This window comes from Nerophis lumbriciformis, linkage group LG05 (assembly GCF_033978685.3).
Source record: "Nerophis lumbriciformis linkage group LG05, RoL_Nlum_v2.1, whole genome shotgun sequence".
In the NCBI taxonomy this organism is placed as follows: domain Eukaryota; kingdom Metazoa; phylum Chordata; class Actinopteri; order Syngnathiformes; family Syngnathidae; genus Nerophis; species Nerophis lumbriciformis.
This window is the reverse complement of record NC_084552.2, coordinates 44,837,280-44,850,953: the sequence shown is the minus strand read 5'-3', so window position 1 is coordinate 44,850,953 and position 13,674 is coordinate 44,837,280. Positions and strand designations below refer to the sequence as shown.

The window sequence follows — 13,674 nt, the reverse complement described above, 5'->3', positions numbered from 1 at the left end:
TACTGTATATATATTACAGTTATATTAGTTACAAAACCCTGGATACAGAGGGCTTTAAATTAGCCAAATGATTTGAATCTGACCCAATGGTGGATTTTGTGATTTAGCGATATTGGTTATTTTGCTCAAACAATTGTATGGAACAAAAATGAAAAATGTGATTGTTTTGTTGATATTGTCTTATATATGTCTTATTTTTTTTTACAGGTTTGTTCATTTACAATGTTTTTGTTTGGGAAATCGTTATTGTGTTTTATTTTATTTTAATATTAAGCTCAAAAATAACAATGTCCACGTAAAGAAGGTTTCGGTATTGGCGATATTGGCCTGGATATCTTCGCTATCAGACCATTCGCAGTATTGCCCAACCCAATTTTGCAACGACGCCACACCTCTGGGGGAGGCGTTTGTCCCGGATAGGCGGAATACATGAATAAAACAAAATGTCAGGTGAATAAATGAAAATGTAAAAGTTTTTTTAATTGGAAAAAAAAGTCAGTAAGATAAAGTGTAATTTGCCTAGTTGGATTTAAAAAAAACACATCATAACGTTGTTTGTCTTACGTTCGGAAATGCATATAGCAAGTAGATCGTGGTCCTGGAAAATACTAGCTTTTGTTGTACACGTAAAGGCAACACTGAGAGCCCCAGTGGTAAGAGCAGCACAGTGAAGAGGAGGATGAGGGGAGAAGAGGAGGAGGAGGAGGATGCAGGCAGAGGAAGAAGAAGCATGAAGCATTCAGCCACAAATTAGCCCCAAAGACGGCGGGAGAGCATCGCAGCTTCCCTGGTTGCTTTACGGCCGACTGGACGCTGGAAGGGCGGCAGGATGGAGGAGGAGAAGCACTTTCTCTGTGGGGTGGTGGAAGGTAAGCATCCCTCACCTGTCACATCATGCTATTTTCTCCCTTTCTCATTCTCTCTTCCCCCCCTCCGCCTTCACCATCCGTTTGACCTACATTTGTGTGGGCACCTAGCTCGCTCCCTTGCAGCCTTTCAAGTGAAGGCGTTTATTGGCTGCAGCGGCCATGCATGAAGGCATCACTCCCAGCCTGCTCAGGTGAAAGGAAGGAAGCTGATGTACACATGAGATCCATCTATAATTACAACTTTACAATTCATGTTTTTTTTTTAATTTCCGGTGAACTCATTTAGTGGATAGAAATGCAGAACGAGCTTTCAGTTTGATGCAGGTGTACCTAATGTTGTGGCCATAAGTGCATGAGCAGATGGTGACTGAATGCAAAATGCCAAACTACTCACCATAATCAATGCAAACTTTGAATGCAAGGCTTTGAGTCATGTTTAATCACCTATAGTAACACCCTCTAGTCTACTGTGTGGTGTGGCAATTAGTCTTGTTGGGGGAACAGGATGCACACATCAAAAAGCCGCACTCCCTGAAGGCCTGCACCAGAGCGGTGTCATATTAGCAGTACTACATCTGATGTACAGCTCACATACATATTCAGACATCACAAAGGAAAAAGAAGGACCCTGGAGATGCTTCTGTTTCTAATAATAGCAAATGCTATGTAAAAATGAATTCTGCCTCTGGCAAACACGAGACGAAAAGAAATGGGCTGCAGTGAACACCACAGGGGGCGGTAACTTTGACTTGTACCACTTTTAGTGAAGTGAAGTGAATTATATTTATATAGCGCTTTTTCTCTAGTGACTCAAAGCACTTTACATAGTGAAACCCAATATCTAAGTTACATTTAAACCAGTGTGGGTGGCACTGGGAGCAGGTGTGTAAAGTGTCTTGCCCAAGGACACAACGGCAGTGACTAGGATGGCGGAAGCGGGGATCGAACCTGAAACCCTCAAGTTGCTGGCACGGCCGCTCTACCAACCGAGCTATACCACCCATATATATTTATTTAGGATTGCTGTAATTGTAATAGCAGACAATAGCAGGGCCTCAATGGCATCCATCCTGATTTATTACATTTCTTTTTATTTCTCTAGGTTTCTATGGGAGACCATGGTCAATGGACCAGAGGAAAGTTCTCTTCCAGTGGTAAGTGTACCACCATTTTTTGCTATATTTAAACAAACAATCGCAAAGGCAGCACCCCAGTACACTCCTGAATATATGTTTGCACACAAGCTCAAAAATATTTTGAATCGCATGCATGATTTCGCCATGTTGCCGTAGCAGCAGCCCAGCATGTGGGCACTGTAGTTATTTATAGATCCACTTTTTTACGGCTCAAGTGTGAGGTGTTGCATAAGTTTGGTAGATCGGGCATGGCTGCACAGCGTGTGTGTGTGTGTGTGTGTGTGTGTGTGTGTGTGTGTGTGTGTGTGTGTGTGTGTGTGTGTGAGTGTGTGTGTGCAGCATTGTTGATGTTCATGCCATCTGCACAGGAAGCAGCCTAAAAAGGAAACACGTTGATCATGTAAACACTTTCCTCATATCAGCTGACTGCTCGCACCATATATGTATAATTCAGGAGGTCATTTCCGCTAAATTATCCTCAAGATCAATACAGCGCTGGGCTAAGTTTGCTCTCTTTGCTATAGGATGCAGGACTGGGGTTTGAATACCTACCTGTATGGACCAAAAGATGACCTAAAACACAGGCTGCTGTGGAGAGAAGTCTATTCACCTGAGGAAGAAGGTACTACAAGAGCGTCCCCTTCACCCTTGTGTTCTGTCACCTTCATGCCAAGCCTCTCCTCTCAGGTCAGCTGCGCACTCTGATTGCGGAGGCCCAGTCGAGAGGCCTCGGGTTTGTTTACGCTCTCTCTCCCGGCCAGGACATCGTCTTCTCATCCCCCTGTGACTTGACGCTTCTTAAACGCAAGCTGAGACAAGTAGGAGGCGCTCCAACAATCTGACCCCGTTGCACGCTCTGTCTCCAGCAGTTGGTTTCTTCTCCCGGCCTGCAGGTGTCTGATCTGGGCTGCCGGGCGTTTGCCATCCTGTTTGATGACATCGACCACTCCTTGTGTCAGGCCGACAGTGAGGCCTTCTCTTCCTTTGCACACGCTCAGGTCACCATAACCAATGAGATTTATCACTTCCTGGGGGAGCCGCCTGTCTTTCTCTTCTGCCCGACAGGTGTGTGCCGTGCGTAACTGTGTCAAACATTTACTTGTCAACTTGGAGATGAAAACTAATGACTGAGTATCCTCTCCTTTTTTTAGAGTACTGCGCTTCTCTGTGTTCTCCCAGTGTGCTGAAATCTCCTTACCTGCAGACCGTTGGCGAGGACCTGCTTCCTAACATCACAGTCATATGGACAGGTGAGAGTGTTCACATATAACGAGCTACCAGCGCCTTTATTTTTCACCCTCCTCTCTTGGTTTCTGCAGGAAGTAAGGTCATCTCAAGAAAACTGTCTGTGGACTGTCTGGCTGAGGTGGAGTCCGTACTCCAGCGTCCTCCACTCATCTGGGACAACTTGCACGCCAACGACTACGACTCCAGACGTCTTTTCTTGGGTCCATTCAAGGGACGCGAGCCTCGGCTCAGGGCCCGCCTGAGGGGCCTCCTCCTCAACCCCAACTGTGAGTTTGAAGCCAACTACATTCCGCTGCACACGCTGGCAAGCTGGTACAGAGCTGGGAGCGAGGAGAGGAAAGGTAAGGATGATACCATTTTTTTACCCAAATGTTTGCTTGCACCACCAACCCTTTGGAGTCTTTGGTAGATTTAGCCCTTTAATCTAATCTTAAAGGGAACTGTAATTTTTTGGGAAAAACACATATGTTTTTCTTTTTAATGCATTCTAATTTGTGAATAAACGTAAATAAAAGTCCACTTACAATGGAGTCAATAGGAGCCATGACATCATTGCGTCTATTTTGCTCATTAAACCCAATAAATAACCATCCACAAAGTGCCAACAATACTCCATTTACATTTTGTGACCTGAATATTAACCAAGTATTAACGATATTGTTGTTATAAGTGCTAACGTTAATGACCTATTTTTAGCGGCGCATTGTCACAGAGAGGTAACTTCCCTATGCTGCTGTATTGACATCAGCTGGTGAGCTGCTTTCTCGCCTCTGAGCTTGTGAAAGGTAATTCTAGATTATAAATCATGTCTCTCACCTTGATAGTGTAATGACGTAGCTATAAACTGAGCAGTTTGTACACTATGACAGCCAATTTAGACCCGATATGGCATTCGTTCCACCCCACTTATTTTGCAAGGATTATGAGTCATTCTTCATCGAAACGGGAATATATCGGCATCCCAGTGAGAGCAGAAATTGTACAGTAAGTGATGTTTGATTATGTTTGTTGGCGCTCATGAAGTCTGGAGTGAGTAGTAATCAGTGATGTTGTTGAAGGAAAAAGCGAACATTGGGAAGAATGCGCCGCCGTATATTTAAAATGAGTAAAATACAGAAATATTATATATTATGAATGCGCCTGTTAATACATTACATATATACTTACAGTGTGGGTATATAAAACATTAATGGAAGTGTTCGGATGTTTTATAGGCAGAATAGACCGACCATTGGGTCCATTGTAAGCAGACTTTTGCTCGCATTTATTTACTAGTGCATACAAAAAGAACAGCATACATGTTCTGGTCTTACATAAGGATTGGGAATGGTAGGCAAAATTCCAAAATGAAGGGCAGTTCCCCTTTGAAGGGGTCATATTGTGATTTTTTTCTACATTTAAAACACTTCCTTGTAGTCTACATAACATGTGGTACTTTAGTCAAAATTTTGCATAGATTGATTTACAGACCGCCTTCAAGCCGCATTCTAACTGTCCTCCAGGCCAAGCCCCCTTCGACTGTGTCTCACACCCGTCAGCCATGTTGTAGTTTTTAGCGCTTCCATATTAAGTCTCCTGACAGATATAAGTTAGAACTATACACTATTTTTTATTAGAAATGGCAACAGCGGAGGATTTTAGCATGCATGTGCGTATATGAGCCAGTCTTCTCCACAACAAGAGGATAGTGGAAAATAAGGAACTTATTGACTACAACTCAGGACTACAACTGAATAAAAATGACGTATTTGCGTAGAAGCTCTTCGGGTAAACCTCTACCATATATGGAACTATCCACTGTTATAACCGAGGAAAAATATGTCACCAAAGTGTCAAATTCTTAAATCGCTTGTTTGGAGCATGTTTGGAAGAAGGCAAGATTGTTTTATAAATACCTTTACCATGCCTTTATGGTTCGATTTCAACATTTTATGGGGATCCCAAAATACACCAAAACAGGTGCCAGCAGATAAGAGAAGTTGGTTTTGCATATTAGGGCCTCTGTAAATGTTTTCCTTTTGACTAAGGGCCTGATCTACTAAAGGTTTGCATGTATTAAACATGTGGAAACTAAAATTGATTGGACACACAACTTAAGGCTGTTCTACTCAACTTGTGTGTGAGCAAAATAAGGAGCACAATCATTTCAGCGTCTCTGTCTTCATGAAACGCAGAATAAATGCTGATAATCTGAACCAAAATACAAATATAAACATTTAGCACACGCAGTGTGATCTATTAAAACTATAATTGTTCTGCGGCTGCTGTTTTGCGTCTTTGTTAAGTTCACCTAGAAATGAAGTGCAAACTGGCAGTTGTGCAAAAAAGGCTGTGAGAATAGAGGCAGCTGCTGCCGTTTTTTTTAATGACGTTAATTTTTTCATACAGAAGATATATTATTAAAAACTTTTTTGCAATATGCATTTTTTTTTTGCGTCTAGAACATTCCAAAGCACGCTCGCAGTTAGTGCCAGCATCTCTCGTTAGTGCACTTTTAGCACAGTAAATAAGTGGGTACCATGCACTGCAGGACTGAGTATAAAATGCCCATAAAAAGTTATACATGTGTGCTGCATGATTCAAAACTTAGCAAAACGCCACAGGTAGGAGCTCAATAACATGAATGTGCAATAAATTAGTGTATCCATGGTGAAAGCCGCTTAGTAGACACAGAAACCTAATATGAATAAGGTGGTATGCACTAGTTATCAATTGTACACACAATCTTAGCAGACCACATGCAACACGCCCACTAATAATACATTCAAATGTATAGTTTGCACACACTGTTTTGTGCGTACTATTTGGAGCTTAGTAGATCAGACCCATTATTAACACCAGACCTAAAATTTATTTAAAAACCTAAAATTCAAGTAGGGACACACTTTTTAACTTTAAAAATGTCTAACGTGTAATGAACGCAAATATAAAATGTATAATTCAAAAACGTGTGAATACATTTAGCAAACCACAAATGTACATGCAGTGAAATATTTATAATACTTATTTACATAAGAAACCATTCTTTCCAAAAACACACAAAGATGGGGCTCCCTTAATATCCATTGTCAGCAGCATTAACTCTGTGACATACACTATTGCTGCGTATGTGGCCAACATCTTAGCAACTTTGGTTGGCAAAACTCCACACCATGTCCAAAACTCAATTGACTCTGTAGCAGAGATCAGAGATCTAAAACTGGACAAAAATGAAACTATAGTTTCATTTGACGTCACCTCCCTGTTCACCTGTATTCCAACCAAGGATGCAGTAGAGACAGTGAGGCAACGTCTATAGGTGATCACACCTTACAGGATAGATCCACAATAAACCCAACACAGATTTGCCTTTTTCCTGGAACTTTGCTTTAACAGTGTTCTGTTTATTCCTAAATGTCTGTATGACTTGTATGCCTTAAAGCCTGCTGGTGCCTAATAAAGGGACCGTCTTACTTGCACGTGCTGTCTATGCATCATGGGGTCATGCCAACAGCAACCATAAGACTCCGTGACAACTATGTACCTGTAAAGCCAGGCGAGGCCTCAGGCAGTTACAATTCACTATGCACACAAGTATTCCAAGCACAAATATGTTTGTGTCCCCATTAAGAAAACTTTCCAGAGAGAAAAAGTCAGGCCTTTGTTGGCCTTTCAAAGCTGTGATGTGTGTCAGTCACTTGATGGCACTGTTGGCCCATCTTTGCCCCTCTACCTCTGCAACCAAGCGGCTGTTTAAGGAGATTTCTTCCATTATTTTTGGCTGCCTTCCTGCACCGAAAGCGCTTACAAGTGTGAAATATGGTGACGACTCTACGATAAAATGGTAAATATCTCTGATGATGAATTTGAAAAAAAAAAATTACCATTGAAAGACTGGTAGGCAGTTAGAAGTCTGCACCTTCGACTTGAGTTGAAAGGGAGCCTCTGCATTTGCAGCTACATTTTTTGTCTGTGAAGTCAAAGACTCCTAGGAGTTACATAGGCTACATGACTGTACTAGGCTATATGTTAAAGTTAAAGTACCAATGATTGTCACACACACACTAGCAAATTCTGGGTCAAATTATTCTCTGCATTTGACCCATCACCCTTGATCACCCCCTGGGAAGTGAGGGGAGCAGTGCTACTGTAGTTAAGACAAATGCTGTTCTGCCTCATATTTGTTTTATCCTCTAGATGAGGAGCCAGATTATTCACCTGAAACAGCTTTGTCTGCTGCACTCCATGACTGGCTGGAAGACCTCAACCAGCCTCTACAAGCAGGTAAATAAATATAAGGTTCTTAAATCTTCAACCCTCTTGAAAAGATCGTTGTATTAAAAAAATCGAGTATATGAAATTCTTTCTTAGGTAGGCAGAGTGCCCGAGACCAGCGTTGTTCAGTCGCTGCTTCTCGATGCAAAACCCCAGACAGATCTGACTGCAACGCCACTTTGAGAGGGACCTCCGTAGTGGCTAAACTCCCCGTGTTCCCCCTCAACTCTAGTTCCCCTCCTCCCTCACCTACTAAAGCCAAAGGAGACAGGGAAGTACGCGAGGGTGAAAAGCGGCGGCAGACCAGTCAAGCCAACCACCAAGCCCAGGGAACCAGACATGGAGTGCCTTCTGGGAGAGGCCGTGGATATAAAGCCCAGGGTCGAAGCCTCGGTAGTGGGAAGGGCCAACTGAGTGAGTCCCAGGTGCGGCTGCTGGTTGGCCTCTATTACCTTCCTCATGAACATGGCCCGTCAGCCCAGAAACTTCTTCAGGATCTCACCTGGCTGAAAACAAACTGCCATCTTGTCAGCATCAACAGCAAGAAAGATTTATCCCAGAAGGTAGGAAGAGTGTGTTTGTGTGTGATCTTTTAGCCTATGGGACTGAGTAAGTGTGTCCACAGGTGGATGAATGGCGGGGCCGGGCCTCCAGGTTCCTGTCTCTGTGTGAAGACATAGCGCAGCTGCACTGTAGCGTTGTGGGCGGTGCCAATCGGGCAGTGCTGTATGACCTTTACCCGTATGTATGGGACCTGAGAAACATGGCGCTTGTGGCCAAAGCCTTTGTTTGCTGGCTGGGTGAGGATCTCGCGCATTGATAATAATGAGGAAATTAAACAACAATAATAACAACAATGCCTTCCTGTCACTCAGATGGTCGTGTGTTGAATGACAGCACAACCATGGCCTCCTGGAGGAACTGCTTCTATTGTGAGTTATCATCTTGATGTTCTTGTCATATGGAGTTGGATCCAGCAGACCTGCAGGTGATATTTGTGTGTGACAGGGTGTGGGATGGCCTCAGTAGGGGATGAGCTGGGAGAGGAGGCGGAGCCATGGGTGTTTAAAGGGGGCGTCTCTGGGGAAGTGCAGGTTGGTTGTTTGTTTCTTCGTCTTGTGTCCGTGCATACGACTTCAAAGACCCATTTGTTGTGTCTTTTCTTGTCAGATGCTTCTCCCAATAGGCAGCAGCAGTGAGCTCTTCACGCACCCCCCTCCTCTCTTTCCCACCTCACGTCTCTACAACATCAGGCCCTATCATAGCAAGGACAAGGTAGACTAATGATTAAGAGGCCTGTCCCAGTACTTTTGTCCACATGGTGTGTATTCAAATAGGTGGAGTTATATCGGATGGTGCGTCAGCTTCACCTGAGGTCACAGTGTGTCCCAGAGTCGAGTGCTTCTCACCCAGATGTGGTAGGAGACAGGTGTGTGTCACATGACTGGAATCTCATTAGACTCCATTAATGGATTTTAATAGAATGTTTTCTCCTTCTCCATTTGTAGGTGTTTGGGACCCTGCCTGGCCTTGTGCCCAGAGTACAGCTTCATCCTAGAGGACGAGCTTGGGGTCTGTGGTTGCATTTTGGGCATTTTGGATGTGCGCTCTTTCGCCAAGCGCTGTCAAGCCAGCTGGTTGCCCGCCATGAGGGACAAGTACCCACCCAAAGGGGGCCACTCCAACACACAGGTGTGTAAGCATCACAAAGTACATCCAGTATATTGGGTTACATAGGCAAAATAGGAAGTGAGTGGTCAGGCAAAGAGCCAAATAGTCACTGGAGGACTTGACTTCATCATCTCTGCCCACGCTGTGCGTTTTTGCAAGTTTACTATACATGTACGTGGCTGTGGAAGGCTGGAAAACTTGCATGTCAACCTGTCTCATGAGTGTTAAGTAAGAAGCTTCCTTTTTTATTAGAGTACATTAAGTTCCGTTCATTAGTAACCTTCAGTGTCATTATCTGTTGCCCGGGTCATGTCTTGAGTTATGTTTAGTAGCTTTTTCCCTATGTTTTAGTCTGTTTCCGTTCTTCACCCTCTTTCCTTTCGTTGACTTTTGGTTGCCATGTACACTAATTCTCCACACCTGCCCGTGTTTAGCAATTAGTAAGTAAGTAAGAGAGCAGATCGATCCATACATTGGTGGTGTCAATACCAGAAGTAGTATCAATATATAAAAGATACAAAAGTAATTAGATATTTTTATTTTCAAGATAATTTTGTTGCCGTCTTTGTTATTGTTTACAAACTCAGGAAGACTTTGAGGGCAAAAACCAAAATATTTAAATAAGTAAAGGAGAGTAATTTTGTTTAGTTTTTGTGTGCTATTATTTTAATCAAACAATTGTATGTAATAAAACATAATAAGTAACTTGTTTGAAAGCAGTATTGTGTTGATATTGTTAAACTCACCATTAATAAATGGAAAAATTCAGAGGTAATACCTGTGATCTGTACTGGTGTATATGTATGTATGTATGTATACAGTAAATGGATGGATGTATACATGTATGGATATCATGTATATATGTATGTATGTATTAGTGTATATGTACAGTATATAATCTAAACATTGTCTAATTTCATTTATGTGTGTGTGTATATATATATATATATATATATATATATATATATATATATATATATATATATATACACACACACTAGGGCTGCAACAACTAATCGATTAAATCGATTATAAAAATAGTTGGCGATTAATTTAGTCATTGATTTGTTGAATCTATGCTATGCGCATGCGCAGAGGATTTTTTTTTTTCTAATACATTTTTTTTTAATTATTTATTTATAAACTGCAACATGTACAAACAGCTGAGAAACAATAATCAAAATAAGTATGGTGCCAGTATGCTGTTTTTTTTTCAATAAAATACTGGAAAGGATAGAAATGTAGTTTGTCTCTTTTATCCGATTATTAATCGATTTATCGAAGTAATAATCGACAGATTCATCGATTATCAAATTAATCGTTAGTTGCAGCACTAATACACACACACTTTGGGGCTGTCAAACGATAACATTTTTAATCAGATTAATCGCACTTTGCATTTTGATTAATCACCATTAATGACAGTAGATTACATGTATAAATAATTTGAATTATTTCATTTAGTTACATTGTAATACATCACGTTTGCACTTGCACAATTCAACATGCCCAAAAAGGAGTAGGATATAGGCTTGGGTATTGGATGAAACTATTACTTGTGTCTATGTCGACTTGCTTCTCCACACAGGGCTTGGTCAAGTTGATGGAAGAGGACCAGGGAGAATACCCGGACTCGCTCGTACATCACTTTCCCTCTCAGCTGCGTCTGGACGCCCTGCCCGAGTTGGTGGACGTCAGCGTCAGCCGCACGCTCCTTGCCGCCCTCCTGACGGCCCTCAAAGCCAATGGTGAGGAGGAGCCAATGTTACCTCCGGAAACATTTGTAATCTCGTCCTACCTGGGTGCCCTCTCTCTGGTGTGCAGGTTCACAGGGTGTGTTCTGTGAGGTGCAGCCAACGGACCGTCAGAGGCTGGAATTCTTGACCAAACTGGGCTTCTTGGAGATCCTCAGAGGGGAAGCCAGGAGCAGAGAAGGGGTGGTGATGGGCAGGCTGCTTTGAGCACAACGCCCGCATTCACATACACACACACACAAACATGCTAACATGCACAGCAACATGTAAAGAGGCATGCAGTAGTTACACCTAGACAATTACGTGTAAAAGAAACAGTACTTAACAAAGACAAAACAGAGAATGTGTTAATTTTAGGGCATCAATATGTCCTTTCAAGTAAAGACTGTAAAAATAAAGAAGATTAAAGAGGGAGCAGCGTGTTTACACCAATCTGGACTTCAAATGAGGCAGTAGACTTCCGCTTATTCGCTGTTAGCGCGAATCTATTTTCGGTTTTAAATGGTAAATAACTTATTTATGTGTGGTAACCTCAATAGAAAATTGTTTCATGGCGCGTTCTGTATTGGAAAAATAGTGCTGCTATGAATCCAGCAGAGGATGATGTCTCACAAGTTAATTCACAACTTTTTCCAGCAGGAAGATACTTTGACAAGACGTTTTGTAAGATCAACACTGTATACCAGGGCCATTCAACTGGCGGCCCGGGGGCCAAACTCCAAGTACAGTTCAAAACGTGGGAGACTTCTTTTTGCTGTGTCAATGGAGCGCTTCTTTTGTGCAGAGGAACTTGAAACAGTGTAAGCACATTGTCTGATCCTTGCATTGACATTTTAACCATCGAAAGGCCAGCGTCCCTTGCATTTTGCATAACTAGGCTATGTTGTTCCTAACTGTGGAATTTGTATATGAGAATTAGCACAAAACAAATGTTCACTACAGGGTCCTGATTCTCATAATAGTGGAGGGCGAAGTCCGGCCCCCAGTCTTTAGCTTTGTGAAACTGTGGCCCGAGAATAATTTAGTTGAATAGCACTGCTGTATACCAAGAATATACAATATATAATATATTGTTTTGGGGGACAGGTTTATCGAAAGCTAAAGATCAGAGCCCTGAACTTCTCCATTCACTATTAGTCTTATTTTGCATACAACAGAGAACCAGCGTCTTCTGCAGTGGACAGTGATTTTTTTATTTTGTCAGAGTTATAAAGGCACTCTGCTGTTTTTAAGGAGCTTCTGCAAAACTATGAGTCAAAAATCATCTCTATGACAGCAGAAGAATCTGATGCAGACATTTTTTTTTAACTAAACAGTTAAATAGCCCAAAAGATGAAAAAGAGAGGACCTTGAATGGAACCTTGAGGAACACCACTAGAATAACCAAATAAGTTGACCAAATGGCTACTGACTGCATCTGAAGTAAACAAGCTACAGCAACACCTTCAATTATATCATGAAAAATAACTTCTAAAAAGAAGATGACTTAAGGGGGTGCTTTGAGGAACACCTCAGTTATGTAAATCACACGTTTGGACCCCAGTGTTCTGGTTTTGCTTACAAGGTTAACATGCCAATGCAATTATCTGCCATCATTCTACAGGAGCACACAAGTGTTTTGGGGAATTTGCTGCAACAAATGTTTGTCTCCCAAGCTTTGAACTGAACTCTAGGGTCGGTATGATGTCATTCCCGGGTGGAATTTGGCCCCCGGGCCGCCAGTTGAATAGCCGTGCTGTATACTGTATGCTGTAAATGTATGAAAGTGAATTTAAAATGGGTTTATTAACTGTGAGAGGCCTATTATTGGGTTTAAAGTATCAAAAATAGGCATTTTAGAGCTTTTTAGAACATATAACCTGCGAATAGCGAGGATCTACTGTACTGTAAAGCATATCCAGGTAAAAGGCTTCCAAAAACATCCTGACCATCTGATCTTGACCTCTCCTTTTCCCACAACTTTAGAATGTCATATGCTAGGTCTTGGAGTGTTTGCTTTGTTTCAGTGAATGTTAACATGCATGAAGAAGTAAACATTAAGTGGATATTCATGGGTAAAAAAAAAAATCTGGCCGCTTTAACGCGCAGTCACATAACCACACTGTTAGAGCCATCATGCTTGTTAAGTCACACACTTCAAACACTCTTGCATGTGCATTAAAGCCAACACCTACCTAATGTTTACATCGGGTTTAATTGATTAAACCTTAATTTGGCGTTGTCACAGGTGACGACAAGAGAGCTGCCATTCTTAGAAAATACGTTCTCAAATAGACAAGCACACTAACACACACGCAAATGCACAAGAAGCACAACAGCACACACAGACCACACACTTAGAATGTTCATTTCTTGTAACACATTCAAGAGAAGCAGTTTGTGCTGGTATTTTGTATTTTTACCTTTTGCTTCTTTTCTACAATTATGTTTAATCAATCAATTGATTATAGACTGTAAGGCACTTTTGTATGTTTCTTATGATCAAACTCATCACATCAGCACTGTCTGTGACCAAAAAAAAAATAATCACAAAATAAATGTTGATTTACAAACAGAAAAAACCAAACACTCCGGCATAAAATTCACCGAAAGGCACATTCTTCATGGGGAATAGTGGTGGTAAATATATTGACAAATAACAGGCAGCGTGAAACTGTGGAAAAAACAACTAATACTAATAATAAAAGTTGTCTCTCACTGAGTGTGTACACTGAATGCAGTGAAAAAATGTCATGTCAACAA

At 41.7% G+C, this 13,674-nt stretch overlaps 1 protein-coding gene across 1 annotated transcript; it reads left to right on the top strand.

Moving 5' to 3' along the window:
- Positions 1 to 651: 651 nt before the first annotated feature.
- On the top strand, positions 652 to 13,629 carry LOC133606322 (protein O-GlcNAcase). Its single transcript, XM_061960129.2, has 17 exons — positions 652 to 869; positions 1,972 to 2,023; positions 2,530 to 2,627; positions 2,693 to 2,823; positions 2,899 to 3,070; positions 3,157 to 3,255; positions 3,325 to 3,594; positions 7,430 to 7,516; positions 7,604 to 8,070; positions 8,133 to 8,307; positions 8,383 to 8,439; positions 8,516 to 8,601; positions 8,678 to 8,782; positions 8,845 to 8,936; positions 9,016 to 9,199; positions 10,767 to 10,926; positions 11,003 to 13,629. The coding sequence occupies exons 1-17, from the start codon at positions 830 to 832 to the stop codon at positions 11,137 to 11,139; spliced, it is 2,412 nt and encodes an 803-aa protein (XP_061816113.1). The 5' UTR covers positions 652 to 829; the 3' UTR covers positions 11,140 to 13,629.
- Positions 13,630 to 13,674: the final 45 nt, after the last annotated feature.